Genomic DNA, 15,536 nt, shown 5'->3' with positions numbered 1-15,536 from the left:
CTGTCGCTCTCAAGAGTAAATTGGTTTTTCAAAATTTAAACCACCCAAGATTAAGATGTTCCAATTCTTGTTGATCCCTTTCTGAAAGTTATTGGACATCGTACTGTAGGTAGTGACGCAAATCAACCTATCCTGCCTAGATCCTGCCTAGATTTTGATATGTTGAGTTGGTCCCCATTGTTGTTCATGGCTCTTTTTTCCGCTTTTTTTTACACATTTAGTGGGATAAATTTTCTCAGCTAGCTTGTGACTCCGTTTTTTTGCATGATATTTGTAATCATTAACCTGAGAACAGTTACGACATAATCGTAAGAACTGTGCCACTTGGAGGTTCTCCCTCAAACCATGGGGATGGAAACTGTCGAACTCTAAGAGATTGTTGCGGTCCGTTGGTTTATAGTAGACCTCACTCTCCAATTTCTCATTACTCTCTTTAATCGGAAGGAAATCAAGGAAAGAGAGTTCACTGCCACCCACCGTCATAGTAAACCTCAAAAAGGTGTTCAGGGCATTCAGCCAGTTCCCAAAGTCTTGAGCCTCCTCTTTAGTGCCGGTCCAAATTAGTACGACCGAATCAGTCCAACGTTATCAAATTAGTATTTTGTCTTGGAAAGGGTTTTGATCATTTAAGACAAAATCTGATTCAAAGGAGTGCACCTAGAGGCAGGCTAAGCTGGAAGCAAGGTGCACCCCATTGATGTTCCGTGCACCTGCTGGTAGTACTCCATGACACTCAAAAGCTGCTTAGCCACTGACATTTCCAAGTTTTTCCCAACTGCACGGGGGAGAGTTATTTATTGGCAATAATTCTGAATATTAGTTGAGTTCATATCAGATTTTTCTTTTTTTTAAGCAACAGGGAGACCTGTCTTTCCAAAGTATTGTGAAGGTGCCCACATTAATATTACTTTATGCCAGCTTTTTTTTCTCTGACATTTATATATTCCATTCATTTAATACTGAGTCTCTTTAGTTGCGGACTTCCTAGGGCTTAGGATATTTTGTTATTGTTATTTATATCCCCCAAATCTGAGGCAAGAAATAACCAGGTATATCCTGTACCTAGCAGCATTACCACAAGTCTACCCGTGTAATTGGAAATGTGTGAAGTTGTGTTTTTAATTCCACCCCACACTCCCTTGAGATTGCTGACTGTGACCCATTCTCTGCTCATGGTCTCCAGAGGTGACCTGCTTCTTCTGGTCTGTTCTAGTGTGGACTAGAGCTCATTTCTCTCCTCTTCCTTTATGGCTGCCAGTCCCTTTCACACGACTGCACAGCTGTGTAGTCCTGTCCGCACTCCACACGTGTCTCCCACAAGCTCCATCTGACTTTTTCAGGGGCCAGTGTTGTTCACCTGCTGCTCTCAGGCCGGGTGCAGGTTTGCATCTCCTCCTCTAATGCAATCCATTATTTCATAGGCCTTCACTGATCCTCTTCCAGAGCAGTATATCTTCTCATCCATGTGCTCTTCTCGGTTGACTTCCCGGCACATCGGGTAGCCTGTCCCACCTGCAAACATTTGCATAAATCAAGCACTAGCATGGATGCTGCAGGCGCAGAGTGCTGATCTCTAGCAGAATTACGAGTTTGTCTGAGGTCAGGGATAGCATGGATGCTGTTAGGGCCAAGTAAAGTCTCAATAATGAAGCTGTATGGATCTCCGTTCTGAGATGGCATGGATGCTGCTGGCGCACATAGTGCTTGGTAGCGGAGAAGTGTGTGGGTCTCAGTTCTAGGATAGAATAGATGCTGCTGTTGCAAAGTGATGCTCAGAAGCAGAACTCTAGACTGGTCTGTGTTCTGCAATAGCATGTATGCTGCAGCCAGAGAATGCTACTTATGGCAAAGTTACATGTGGGTATGAAGCAAAGAACTGCATGATGGCTGTGTAGAGTGTGCCCAGTTGCAGAGCGGTGTGGGTCTGTGCACCTTAATTGCATGGAGGCTGTTGGTGCAGAGTTTTCAGATCTCAAATTAGTATTTCTCTCCTCTTTGAGAGTAGAGTCTCTGTATTTATGCCTGTAATCCATCTCTTTTTCTCCTTATCCTAAAGGACTCTCAAAGCAGCTGTTCCTGCTAGATATACCAGAACACATAACACCAAGACAGTCTTGCTTGTCAGACTGTGGTCTGCCTAGTCTTCTGGCATTCTGCTTCTCTGATAGTGGACGTATGCTGGTACGTTCAAGGCGATACTTTAATTTTGGATAGTATAGGACAAGCCGCCATGTGCCTTCTGTCCTCTTTCACGCTGTATGATATCGCTTCTAATGCACTGTGATCATGATGGTCTACCCTTTAACTAAAAGCTGTTAACTATACCTCTGAACACTGCAATCCCTTTATGCTACCCTTCCCTGAACCTTAAAATCTGATTTCCTACCACTTAATGCTACATTAAAAAACCCAAACTACCCCCTTATGCTACCACTTCCTTGAATCCTTATAAACCCTATTTCTTAAACCTACCCTTCCTTGAACTCCCCCCTTCCCTACCTCGCTGTAGCAGGAGGGTGCCCATTACCCCTGCCCCCTGCCCAGAAGGCAAAATTATTGTAATTCCTATTTCACTCAGGTTTTTTTTCAGTACATTATTTTTGACAACTTTTTTCAGTCTTTTCAATTTTCGTTTTTACATCACAGTATTTTCACTGTTAATTCTAGTTTCATGTAATCTGTACTCCAATTATTTGGTAGGGAATAAAACATTGAACTAGTTTATCTTGGACATTTTGTCAAACACTGCCAGGAGTTTTTGTGAAATGCAAATGATTGGGTTCTGCTCTTTGGGTGGGAGGTCTAAATTGTCTAAGCTTGGGCATCCAGTAACCCGCCGCTAGCTTTTGGTCGATCAGGTGGTGCTGTTGGATAAAGCGCAGGTCAACAAATCGAGGTCACTGCGGGGCTTACCAGGTCATGAATATATGCAGCTCCTTTGTTCCAGGAAGCCTGCAGAGTATCCTGATTTGTATCCTCTACTGGCCTGAGAGCCAGCACTGTGCTTTCACAGCTGCTTTGGCATGACTGCATTTTTCGGAGGTAGAGCCATAGTTTTCCACCCTTATTTTGTCCCCTGAGCTTTCTAAGGCGCTCCTTAAAGATTGTTGCAAGTCTTCAAGATGTCCCGTTACTTATGATCTACTCAGCTCGACTCAGTGCTTGGTTTGCAGTGGAGCAAGACGTAAACTGAGCTAGAAAAGTTGTATGCTCGTGCCCTTAAACTACTGCAATAATTGTAACAAGAACAACACCTCTTGATCAAAGCTAACCCTCAAGTTTTTGATTTTCTTTGCAGTGTTCGTATGGCCTGAGGTGTCTGAAAGATCACACTGCACTGAATTCCTTAATTATGCTTTAATGAAGTGTCGGATAATATGTAAGATCAACCCTGGCAAGAACCAGAAGGTGACTGCCAGTACAATATTCCAGTTCCTAAATATTCTACATTCAACTTGCTATGTCAGAGCCCATCAGGGTTGCTAAGCTACATGTAACGTACTTAATCAATTACCTAATACATTTATATGCAACAGTTTGCAAGCCATACAAATGTTTTTGGAGCCTGTGCTACCCTGTACCAAGATCAGTTTTTGCCTAATTTGGGCAATGTTTTCTTTTATCGAATAGGATGTGTGGCCAAGACATTCAGTGGCATTTGTTTGGTTGCATGTTCTTTAGATGCATTTGGATTTGAGTTTCACGATGGATTTGTTCAGTGTAGTCTTGCAGTTCGCGTGTCATTCTCGTACGGTTTTTGTGTAGGTAGTTTGGGGATCAACCTGTAGGTGAAGATGTCTTTTGGGTTTGCTGTTTTGTTTCTTCTTTCAAGTGAGTTGTAAAAATCTCATGTTTTCGATGACTTGGGAGTGTTCCTTTGGACCGACAACCATTTTATACCTTTGTGATGTCTGCTTCTAGTATCGGATAAAATTGTTTCATTGCTGAACTATCTGGCGACACAATGAAGCATATAAAAAAGAGATAGATTGAATGCTCATGAAGTATCTTGTGTACAAAATAACGATAGCTTGGGTTGCGGCTTCGAAGAATTACCAGTGGCTGAGATTAATTCAAGAATTCCAACCGTCACTTTTTGTATATTTCAGCGTGTCACCGTAAGCGGGCCGGGTATGGCCAGACACGAGTCCCGTGAACACTGTGCCCCTGGAGCCAAATTAGAAATGGCTGATGACCCCTAATAAGGTTGTAATCGGTCCTGCATTGCTTGTTTTTTGGTTCAGTGAGGACTAGGACTTGGCCTTGCAGTGCAAGCTGGACTGTTCCTATAGGAGCAGGGTCAAGACTGATATCCATATGGCTGAATCAAAACTGAGGTGGCAGGGTGTGCAAAATAACTATGGATTACGATGCGGTCTGAGTATTTACCAGTGGCTGAGACTAATTCAAGCATTCCATCCACCAATTTTGTATACCTCTATTATCGAGAACACCCATAAAGTAGTCCTGAGTCCGCTGGAAATGGTGTGAGAGAAGCCTCTTTAAGGGTCCAGTTAAAGGCGTAGACCTGATGTAATATCCAGTGGTGGTACTTCTCTTTATTCAAGTCAAAGATAGCTTTATTCGATAAGGAGTATCTTAAAAGCAATAACATTCATACAATCAATAAAAATACGTGTTATCAGATAAGCACCAATTAATAGAAAATATGCAATCCATAAAAGCAATAATTTCATATTTCTAGAAGATAATGGAGGCAAACTATTACAAATAAAAACTTAGTACAACAATACAATTAATTCGATTCCGGCTTATGAGCATAATGGTATAAAGTGACAGTGCAATAAAAATAAACAGACCAAATGGCCATAGGATAGTAAAAATATAAAAGCATGATAATTCATTAGTGTCACACGTAAGGATTTAATCCTTACTATCCAAGCGCGGCCAAGGTTCTTGGCCACGCCACAGGCAAAGAGGGTCCTTGCGTCCGACTTCAGGATGTGCAAAGCAACACTATGTTCGTGGGTGCCCAGTTGGCTACAGACTGGTTTGAGCCATCTTGTTCTAGCCTTCTTATAAGCGGGACAAGCAAACATAAGATGGGCCACACTTTCATTTGGTGCCTTCCAGCAGGGGCAGTCCGCTGATGTTTTATGTGGAGCGCTCCACTTTGCAGTTAATTCTCGTACCGGGAGTGAGCCTATCCTAAACTGAATATAAAGTGCCCGGTCTCGCGGCATCTGGATAAAATCTAAATAAGGTTCTAAAAATATACGCTGCTTGTGGAGATAAAATTCTTCTGTGAGCCTTCCTAATCTCAAACTACTAAACTCTTGGGCATCTACGAAAGCCCAATATCGCTTTTTGAGCTCAGCCTTGCTAGGTGGGATTTGAGTATCCCACAACTCCTTGAGGCCAAGCGCAAAAAGTTTTATTTTTTTTATTTATTTTTTTAGATTAAGCAACCAGCTAATTCTTTGGTTGCCATCTAGGGCCATCAATTCTGTGAGTGCGGAGGCGTAACTGGCAAGCTCGGGGGTCCGTCGCAAGTGCCGCAGCCTGACTATGTCTTTAAAAGAGCGCCTACCCATATCGCTCATCAGAGGTTTTATTGGTATCTTACTGGGGAGCATCACTAGATCTCTTAAATATTTGTGTCCAGATCTTTTTATTCCCTCTGTTGTCGAAACCCCATAATTCGGGGCCGAACCAAATGCTTTGGCTACATAGATCTTAAGAGCGGGAGCCACAGGTCTGCTCTGCGAGGAGTAATGTTCTCTAGCTAACGCTCCTTTTGCACGTTTGTGGCTCAGGAGCATTTTATCGATGTGATGCCGCCAATGCATTTTCTCAGTGAGCCGGATACCTAGATAATCGAACTTTGTGATTCTAGGTGGGTTCCATCTAAAGTAAAATTACCTCTATATGGCCTATAGGGGTTAAACACCATCAGCTTGGTTTTGGACATGTTAACAATCAGCCCCCTAGACTCACAGAAAAGTCGGAATCTATCTAGAAGCTTTTGGAGCCCAGCCGGAGTCTTAGACATGAGGAGAGTGTCATCCGCAAGAGCAGAGTAGGAATCCTGTCTCCTGTCAGGGAAGGGGCATCAGATGGAAATTCTTGGAGAAAGCTAACCACCCCGTTCATGTATAAGGAGAACAGGGTGGGCGCCATAACACAACCCTGGCGTACTCCTCTGTTTACAGGGATCCTATCTGTCTTCTGGTCTTGGGTCCCCCACCTCACTTGGGCATAATTGCCCTCGTGAAGACGAATCAACAGATTCAGAACCATTGGTGGGATCCCCATATCATCTAGTAGGTGCCACATCTGCTCACGGGGCACTAGGTCAAAGGCAGTCTTTAGATCGATAAAAGCCAAATAAAGACTACCCTTGCCTATTAGAACGACCTTCCAGTAAATTAAAAGCAATCTAAAAGCTTGCACCACCGTCCATGTACAGGCTCTAAAACCCGCTTGATACTGGGAGAGGATATTCTTCTCATCCACCCAGTGGTGAATTCTCTGAAGCAGCACCCTGCCAACTTCTTTCTGCATAGCATCAATCAAACTGATTGGGTGGTAGTTGGCAAGGTCATCCCTTGCGCCTTTTTTTAAAAATAGGTACCACCTCTGCATCTTTCTATGAATCAGGTACTGCACTACCCTTTGCAATAGAATTGATTAAAAGCGTGATATAGTTTGCCCAATTAGGAGGGTCTGCAAGAAAAAGATCTCCAAGGAGGCCATCTGGACTCGAGGCTTTTGCTGGAACTATTTTCTTTAAGGCCGCCTCTATTTCTGTAGTAAAAAGCTCAGTAACATTCAAAAAGTGACAAGTAGTTAAGTGGTCAGCCGACCCGACTTTGCTAGTTGGGTTAGACCCAGAATAAAGTTTCCTAAAATGATTAAACCAGTCCTGATTAGTAATATGATCAGGGATTAAATCAGGATCTTTGTTGCTTGACCACCTAACCATATTCCAAAAAAGATTGGGATCCCTGGCTAAACTAGCATCCTTTAGGTTTTGCCAGTGTGTCTCATCCCACTCAAGCTTTGCGTGGATAACAGCAGTTTTGCAATCCTTTCTAGCTTCTCTTATCAAGGAGCAATTTCTGCTTTTTATTGCTAAAATTAAGGCCTTTTTCTTCTGTCTACAGTCCCCGTTAAACCAGGTCCGGCGATTTTTACGACATACGCCTGGTTTTCCAGCATGGTTCTCTGTAATGAAAAAAGACCCCAACTGGGCTTTCACTCTTTCATATAATTCTGGGATCTTTGACAAATCATCCGTTTCGTTGAAGGCCTCCCGCAGTTTAAATGTGTTTTCACTGAGAGTGTGCCTAAGCTTGACCATTTGGGATTCTAGTGCAGCAATTCTTGGCCATTTAAGGTACCTTCTACAATTTGAAGGGACCAACTCTTTTGTCCTCAAATGGGATCTTGTGCCCTGAATTGGGGGAAAAGAGAGCCCAGGGGGTTTCCATAATCACACATTGGTGTTCAGTGATTTTACAGCCCATATCGATCTTGGCCCAAACCATAAGACCTCCAGAGGGCCACCCCTCCCCGTTGAAACGGCAGAAATAAAAAAAAATATGTAACCAGACTTATATAGTGGGGCTAGGCTCCATGTTTCTTGGAATATACAGCTGTGATGTTCCTCCATCAAATCATCCCAATCAGGTAGAGACATTTTGTTTTGGAGACCTGCCACTTTCCAAGAAAGGATTTTAAACTGGGAAGTTGGAATTCCATTACACGGAGGGGTTTGTTGGGCCAAGGTGGGTGGAACAGAAGACGGACAGAGGTATTCACATTTGCTGCAGCCATGAACTTATGCGCCACAATCAGGATGGCTACTAAGTCTTATTAGGTATTACCCAGAAATTGTTCAGGGACGGTACATAATTGGTTAATACTAGGGGCGCTTGGGATGTTGTGGTTAGGGTGGGTTCTAATTCCTGCCGGGGCTGTGAGTCATGACATAGTCAATCAACCGCCTCAAGTGAGGTCCCTCTAAATATGGGCAATGGTATCACATTATCATGAGCCTTTGCAGCAGCGATTGTTGGAAAGCGACTAATCTGGATGGATGAAGAGTCCGGGGGCAGGATCTATACTCTAATGCCAAAAGGTTTTCCGCCAGGTCACGGCTGATCAAGGTAAGTTTGATGCAGTCCATAGATTTACTGTTGGGCGTGCATCTCCTTGCCCTAATTATATCCTCCCTAATCAGCGAGCGGCAAACCCTAACACGACGTAACCGATGTATGGATTTATTTTTCAAGGATTCGTCATTCTCGTGTCTACAACTAGAGGCAATTTTAGGGACATTAACCAAGGAGACCGTCTGTGCCTTCATAGAAGAGCCTATTATGGTTTGCTGTAACTTGAGAATAAAGTTGCTTTTGCTGAGTGTTACAGGGATGAACTTCAAGGGTGCCTGTCTGTTTGAGTCAAAGCCATAGTGGCTCGTCGAGATGGAACAACAGGAGTATATGACTGGCCACTACTTGTAAAATCGCCTATTTTAGGTGACTGTTGTAAATTATGTAATAAGGGAACTGCTGGGGTATGAAGTGTGCTATTAAGAACTAGCATTTTGACTGTACCCACAAGCTCCTTAATCATCACTTTCAATGACATAATTCATTCCTTGAGTGAATTACCAGTCTGAAGAAGACTCTGAGGTAGAACAAGTGGAAGCTATTTCATTTGGGCTCTTCTCGCAGGTTGGAATGGGCTGTAGGGGTTGCACTTCCACACAGGAGTCAGGCTCCCCAGCCAATACTGCAAATCGATTTGTGCAGATAATTAAAGGCTCAAGGTGGCCTACAGCATTATGAGCGGGAAGTAAGTGCAATTGAGGGGGGGTGTCGGTCAGCGGGTGTGGCTCAGGGCCCAATAGTGTAGTCTCGCAACCGCTCCCTGTACCTTTATGTAAAAGTTTTTGGAACATTGGGGGGACGATAGTTTGGCGCTGGGTCATAGAGGCCTTATGTGCGGGGTTAACCTAATCAGAGGTGGCTGGTAATTCAACTCCTAAAAGCCCTTCGCATTCCGTAATAAGATTATCGATTCTATTCACAACACACTTGTTGGTAACAGTTGCACTCTTTGCTGCTTTCCTTGCCTTTTTTCCTTGCCTGCCCCGCAAGCAGGGCCGATTGCAAACACCCCCCCCCCCCCTGGCCCCTCCCCCCGTACTCTCCATGGTTTTCCTTTTGCCCATTCCTACCTTAAAAATAACTACTTTAGGTCAACAAGACGTTTCACAGCAAATTCACAGTTGAGATATTTATGCCAACAAGGAGGAAAACAAGGGGTTTAGAACATCAATCCCCCAATACGGAGTATAGTCCGTTTTAAAACATCCAAGGAGAAGTGAATAACAAGCAAAATAAAAATGGATTGCACAACCGTGACTCAACACAGTACCTTAAAAATGTCTTCAGAGGGTCTTTATGAAAAAAGTGTCCCAAAAGTAAGACGAAAGAGGACTGGCCCCGCCCTGTCTCTTTCTGGCGATGACTGGCAAGGACGGGCCCGCCCTTGGCCCGCGCGCATCCCGCACTGCGGGAGGCTAGCGGCGATTATAACGTGCCTCCAGGCGCACTACACATCGTCGGGGGGGAGCGACAAAGCAAGGGTTTCTGGGTAGTGTAGTTTGGAGAGGCCGTTTCCCTCACGGGAGGTAAGTGCAAGAAACTGCAGCGTTGGCCGTGCCTTCACGGTGGTGATGTGATAGCGTTTTCCCACCTTGCTGCTACTGCCCCAGGAAAGATCTGCCGGCTCGTGCGTCTCTTTATACCAATATTTGACATTACAGGACTCCTGGACAGAAAATCTTACCAATGTCCCCCAACGGCAAGGAAACCTCTGCCAGTGTGTCGGTCATTAGTTATGGGTGTCGTATATTGAGACCCTGAATACTGCCATGGCATGGTAGAACTTTCACTATGTTTTCTTAGCCCCCCAATAGAGCTCCCACAACGCTTGCAGAAACCACTTAAAGGGAAAAATGGACCGCCATTGATGCAGGAATCTCTACATTTGGCTGCCTGACAAGCCATGCAGGTGCCACTTGGTCTTAAATTCTGTGTGACCTCAACTAAAATCATTAACTCCATTAAAGTTCTCAGATATTCAGACAGGCGTTTAGTGAAGCTCAATAAATAATCCAATGCTTTAAGGTGCGCTACAAACCCCAAGACAGTGTTTTGCAGCTCTAAACATATTAATAGGCCTATCCGAGAAGTGTGTGTCTGGGAGAAACACTGGCACGTCGAAACAAAAGATTTGTTGCTTTATTGCTCGACGGTGATAATTTGCAAGATTTCCAATGTCTTTGCTCTTTTGACTAATGCGTTGGTTGGTGGCTAATTTGAAAGGTGAGAGCTTATGTCGTAGCACAGGTAGTCAAAGGGGCTACATGTCTAATCATAGGGAAGGCAACTGAACTACTGGTGGCCACTACTTGCCACCTCTTACAGTGAACAGCAAATAGGTTGGCCAATTGACTGTGCCCTATTACAGAATTAATAAATAACTTTTTATGCACCATGTCATAGCTTAATGTTGACATTTTTACACTGTAAATAATGGTTGGTACTTTTACCTAATGTAATAGTACTCCATATAATGACCTCCGGGGGTAGGAAGATTGACTGTATTGCTGGGTTAGAACTTGAGATCACTGCATATAACTGGCGAACATCAATTTATTAGATTGTAAATACATGGATATCAGAAAACAGTTTTCAGTCTGCCTATTGAATGACTCTCTGACATCTGTCTTGCCTAACACTTATCATTGTATGTTAAGTTAATTATATCAACATTCACCATAAATTATTGATTCTTGCTAACTGAAGAAAGAAGTAAACTTGGATTCACAGCCGATCGAAGAGTAGTGGTTTTACCCATCTCTGATGAAGAGCTAGATTTTTTAAAATATTCTCTGACCAAAATCTGATTTTGCCTAAGTGCCTGTCTGAAGGTCCTCAAAGCATGTGAGGCTTGTGCCAACAAAGATCTGAAACCATTTCTTGTCTTGGAAATTCTGTTGATCAGACAGGAAGGAAGGAGCAAGTCTTACCCACGGGTTTATCCACGATGCACAGAGTTTCAAATTGAATCCATCTTTGACTGGGCAGCTAGTGGTGCTAAGTCAGTGAAAGAGCTGTGATTCCTATTAAATCTGTACCAACCTACTGGATATGAGACCTGAACCCACACCTCACTGGATCTGTGACATGAGGAGATTCAAAGAAGGCATAATTTGTCTAGATCGCCAGGACCCAGGAAGACTTTAATGAGTTGTGGAGCCACGTCTCTTTTTAGTGCCTAGGGAACAGTCCCAGATCACAACATGCCATAGATGATAATATAGAAAGTCCGCAATATCCAAGAATGCGGGCTTCCAGCTTTGTCTTGGGCAAAGGTCTTCAGGAATGTCCCGTGTCTGGTTCATCAGATTAAAGGAGATGATATCCTCTAACGAAACAGTGGGGGCCATTACGAAAAAGGGGCTGGTGAGTCTTTGCATCTCGTTAATATAAGAAATTTTCTAGCAAAGTTGAAAGACAAATATTAGACTGATTGAGTACCCCTACTGGCCTTGTTGTACCTCTAATGCTGCAACCTAAGACACAACGCGGAAGATAATGCACTGTATGCTGTATTGTTGATGTTTTGTTCTTATTGCAAAACGTAAATAAAGATTTAAAAAAATAAAATGAAAGACAAAAGTTGAAACCACATTTTGCGGCTATTGGGACAGTCTTGTTTGAAGTGATAAGTGTGTGTATGGGAAGAACTATAAATGTTAGCTAGAGCAGATAGAAAGGCAGCTCCCTGGAGGATGGGCACACAGTTAATAACATTACAGCACGGTGCTCATTTAAACTTTTCTTTTCTATTTTGTTGTTGTTTACAGCACATCGATCCAACACAGGAAGTATGAATGAGAATGAAGTCCATACAGGCTCACCGAAGAAACGCCAGAAAGTTTGCAGGAGTAGGAGAAGCCGCATCTCCACAGAGAGTGAGAAGAGATTTATTAAGATACTGTGTTTTTTAAATCACTAGTGATCACGTACAGGAGTGAGGTCCTTTCACTGTGCTATCTGCACGAAGAGCTTTGCTCTAAAGGCGCATCTGCCACAGCACCAAAGAATGCACATGGCAGACAGTTGTTTAGTACGAGAAGAGCTTTATTCAAGGACGAGAGCGCTTCTAAATAAACAAAGGGCTCATACAAGGATGAGGCAGCCTCAATTTAAGGAGTGTAAAAAGCTTTACTCAAAAGTTAATTCTACTAACGCATCAAAGAATCTGCACAGAAGTAAGGCTTTTCCACTTCACTGACAGTAGGAAGAGCTTTGTTGAAGAGTGGTTTTGTGAATCACCAAAGAATGAGAGCGTTTAATTCGGTGGCATAGCTGGGTTGCCATTAGCCCCAGTGCAAGCAAAGTAATTGGGCCCCCTCACTAGGGTGGCATCTCAGTCTGTCAGCTGCCCCTGACACTCCTCAATCTCCTTCAACATAGTCTGCATCCGTCGTATCAAAATGCACGACCAATCGGATGCACACTGTATTGTATTTCCACTTTCTGCAAGACAAAGTCACAACCCTGTAAACCATTACCAAAGCCAATAGGTTTGGCACTTGTAAAGTGTATACACGCAACAGTTATGCGCATGTCTGTACACACAATGCAGCTCTCACATCGGCACTCCCCTCACGCTGCTCTCACATAAGGATATGCTTTCCTCTGTACTGACACAAGCACAGCTTCCAACCTGTAGACCACTGACCCTGCATTCACAAATGAATATTAGTCTTACATTCACACAGACACACCCCTCACAATGCACTTACAAAACATGGTAGCTATCTTACACTCACACAAGCTCACACACAGGTGGACCGCTCACTAAAACTGAGCAAGAGTTGAGACCGATGGGGGCATAGGAGGCGCTGTTTGAGTATGTGGCACACCAGTCCATTAGTATATTTCAAAGCTTTTGTGGTGAGCTACATTGAAGCCTAAATGTTCCCACTATCTCTGAATCTCACTTTGGGGGGAAACATTTGTTTTCTGAGATTCTGGCTGATTTCCTTTGGTCTCAGAAGGAGAACTCTTCCTACTTCTGGTTTTAATAAGTAGGAAGTGTGCTGTAGTGACTCTTAGAAGTGGTTTTAAGTTTACCTTTGCATTTATTTTACGTAAAATGAAACCCTCGGATAACTAATTTATCCCATTCCAGCACTCTGTCCTCCGTAATTTTTTTTTACTAGCCAGCATTGCCTGCCTTCAGCCCATCAGGGTGAACACAGTGATTACTGTGACTTTGTCTTCCCAAACCACGCTGTAGCACGGGTATAACTTTGATCTCTGCTGGTGGTAGGCAGCCTGGACTGAATGGCGCACACTGCATTTACAAAAGTGAGCATGCACACTGCTCAGCTATTTATTTCTTGGAGTGAGGCAATCTTAGTGCTCCACGGGTGCTTCAATGTATTCTGCTACTCGGAGTCTGACTCCTGCATCCGAAGTAATGGAACAGAGCTAACCACAAGCTCCCAGTGCTGTAAGAGCTCCTGTGGCCCTACTAGGCGCTCCCTCTTTGATCATGGGGCTTTTGTAGTTGGGCCCCTCCTGCCTCTGGGCCTCAGTGCATTGCATTGGCTGCACCACTGATAGCTATGCCGGTGATTTAACTTTACAGAATGTGAGAAAAGTTTTTCTGAATAGAGGAATCTTCTGGCACCTCAAATAATTCACACAGGTGGGAACCGCTGTCGCATATTACTGTCTGTGAGAAGAGCTGCACCGGAAAGAATGTTCTTCACACTCACCAAAGAATCCATAGAGGTGCTTTCACTACACTAAGTATGAGAAGAGTTTCATTTAAGAGTGATCTTGTAAATCATCGGAGAACACCTTAATGAGGGAGGCAGTTTCACAATAGACAATATGAGAAAAGCTTTACTTAAAAAATAAATCTTCAAAGATACTTATGATCCGCACACGGGTGAAGCCTTTTTAATGTTCTATTTGTAAGGAGAGCTATACTCCAAAGAATATTCTTTTAAATCTGCAAAGAATCAACAAAGGGAAAGAGCATTATTTAACAGGTAAACCTCCCAGAGCATTGTAGAATCCACACAGGTGTGAGGTCATGTCACTGTGTTGAGTGTGAAAATCACCAAAGAATCTATACAAAGGTGGTTTTCTCGGATGTCTAGGATTATCCGTCACCAAAGCTTACATACTGCCGCCAGGGAACAGTACATCCTTTGCAGAACACTTCAATGAAATCCCCTCAAGACCCACTCCTCAACTAACATTTTCGTTGATCAGTGACAAACTATTTTAGCAAAAAACAAAGATTTGTGCCATACACAAACATTGATGGTCATCCTCATTTCCAACCTCCATAAAAGACCAGACCTGATAATGCCTCCTAGACCTTATCACATAAACTGAAAGAAATTGACTGGATTGGTCAGCTTTCTCTATCCTTCAACCGCATCTTTCTAGAGTTCCAGAAAATGGTCACTCTAAGTTGAGAACCGAGCACAGAGGAGTGCTGAAAAATACACCTTGGAAACATCTCACAAGAACTTTGCCACATATCTACATACACAGCATACCCACTCACTAAAGAGCTAACCTAACCATCTACTGCAACGGTTCCATCCCAAGCATCATAAACCGCATTGCCTGTTTGACAAGACATATACCCTGTGGTACACCAGTGTACTGCACAAAGGCAAAGGACAAATAACTAGATCTCAACTTGGACAGGCAAAATAGGAGAAGCATTGCCAGCCCTGAAGAAACAAAGACCGACACCTAACACTGCCCGCAATTGTAAAGCACTTTAAAAAAAAAAAAAAAAGAGTAACAGAGGGAAATCCTTGCAGATTTCTATCCCTAACTATAAACGTCTGCACCAATCGCAGACAACAACCCAAAATACCCAACTCATCTAACAATACTGGAAAGTTGTTCTCAGTGAAAATGTAAGGACTCACACAGTGGGCTCATAAACATCTGTCAAACATTTCTGTCCAACTTACCAATGAGAACCATCACAAAGTTGACAGCATCCCGGCAGCTAAACCACCAGATACTCCAAATAAAGATTTCCATCAAGTCCTCAACATATGCCGACTTACCCTACTGAAATCTTCTAATTCTAAAGTTGTTGTATGAATTGTAAATTCCTCGGTGTAGGAAGGCACATTCTCCTCATCTCTAAAGTCTGAACAAATCGCCCCAGTTGATTTTTACACCAGTACCTTCAGGACCTAAAACGAATCACCAAACGTCCCTTCATAGCAAAAATCAAGTTCTGACCTGTGTTTTAAACGGCTCGCTCAATGGCCATTCAGTCCACCCACAGACCCAAACACCGCACTGGACCTGTTACAAGTTCTTACTATTCTCTGAACCCTGCAGGTTTTCCTGTTATCCAGGACAAGGGTAGGAGGCAACATGTTACAATGAATGGATGGGTGAAATACATTTATTGAGCTCTTGCTACACAGCGTC

General features: G+C 43.3%; 1 protein-coding gene across 2 annotated transcripts in view; it reads left to right on the top strand.

The window, feature by feature from the left end:
• LOC146800044 (uncharacterized) overlaps positions 1-15,536 on the top strand; it is a 426,311-nt gene that overhangs the window by 193,974 nt on the left and 216,801 nt on the right. For both annotated transcript variants that reach the window (XM_085620951.1, XM_085620952.1), the window contains exon 10: positions 11,909-12,016. In XM_085620951.1, the coding sequence (XP_085477077.1) occupies positions 11,909-12,016 (108 nt within the window). The remainder of the gene's footprint in view (positions 1-11,908; positions 12,017-15,536) is intronic.

Source organism: Triturus cristatus, chromosome 8 (genome assembly GCF_964204655.1).
Source record: "Triturus cristatus chromosome 8, aTriCri1.1, whole genome shotgun sequence".
Classification (NCBI taxonomy): Eukaryota; Metazoa; Chordata; class Amphibia; order Caudata; family Salamandridae; genus Triturus; species Triturus cristatus.
This window is presented reverse-complemented; position numbering and strand designations above follow the sequence as displayed.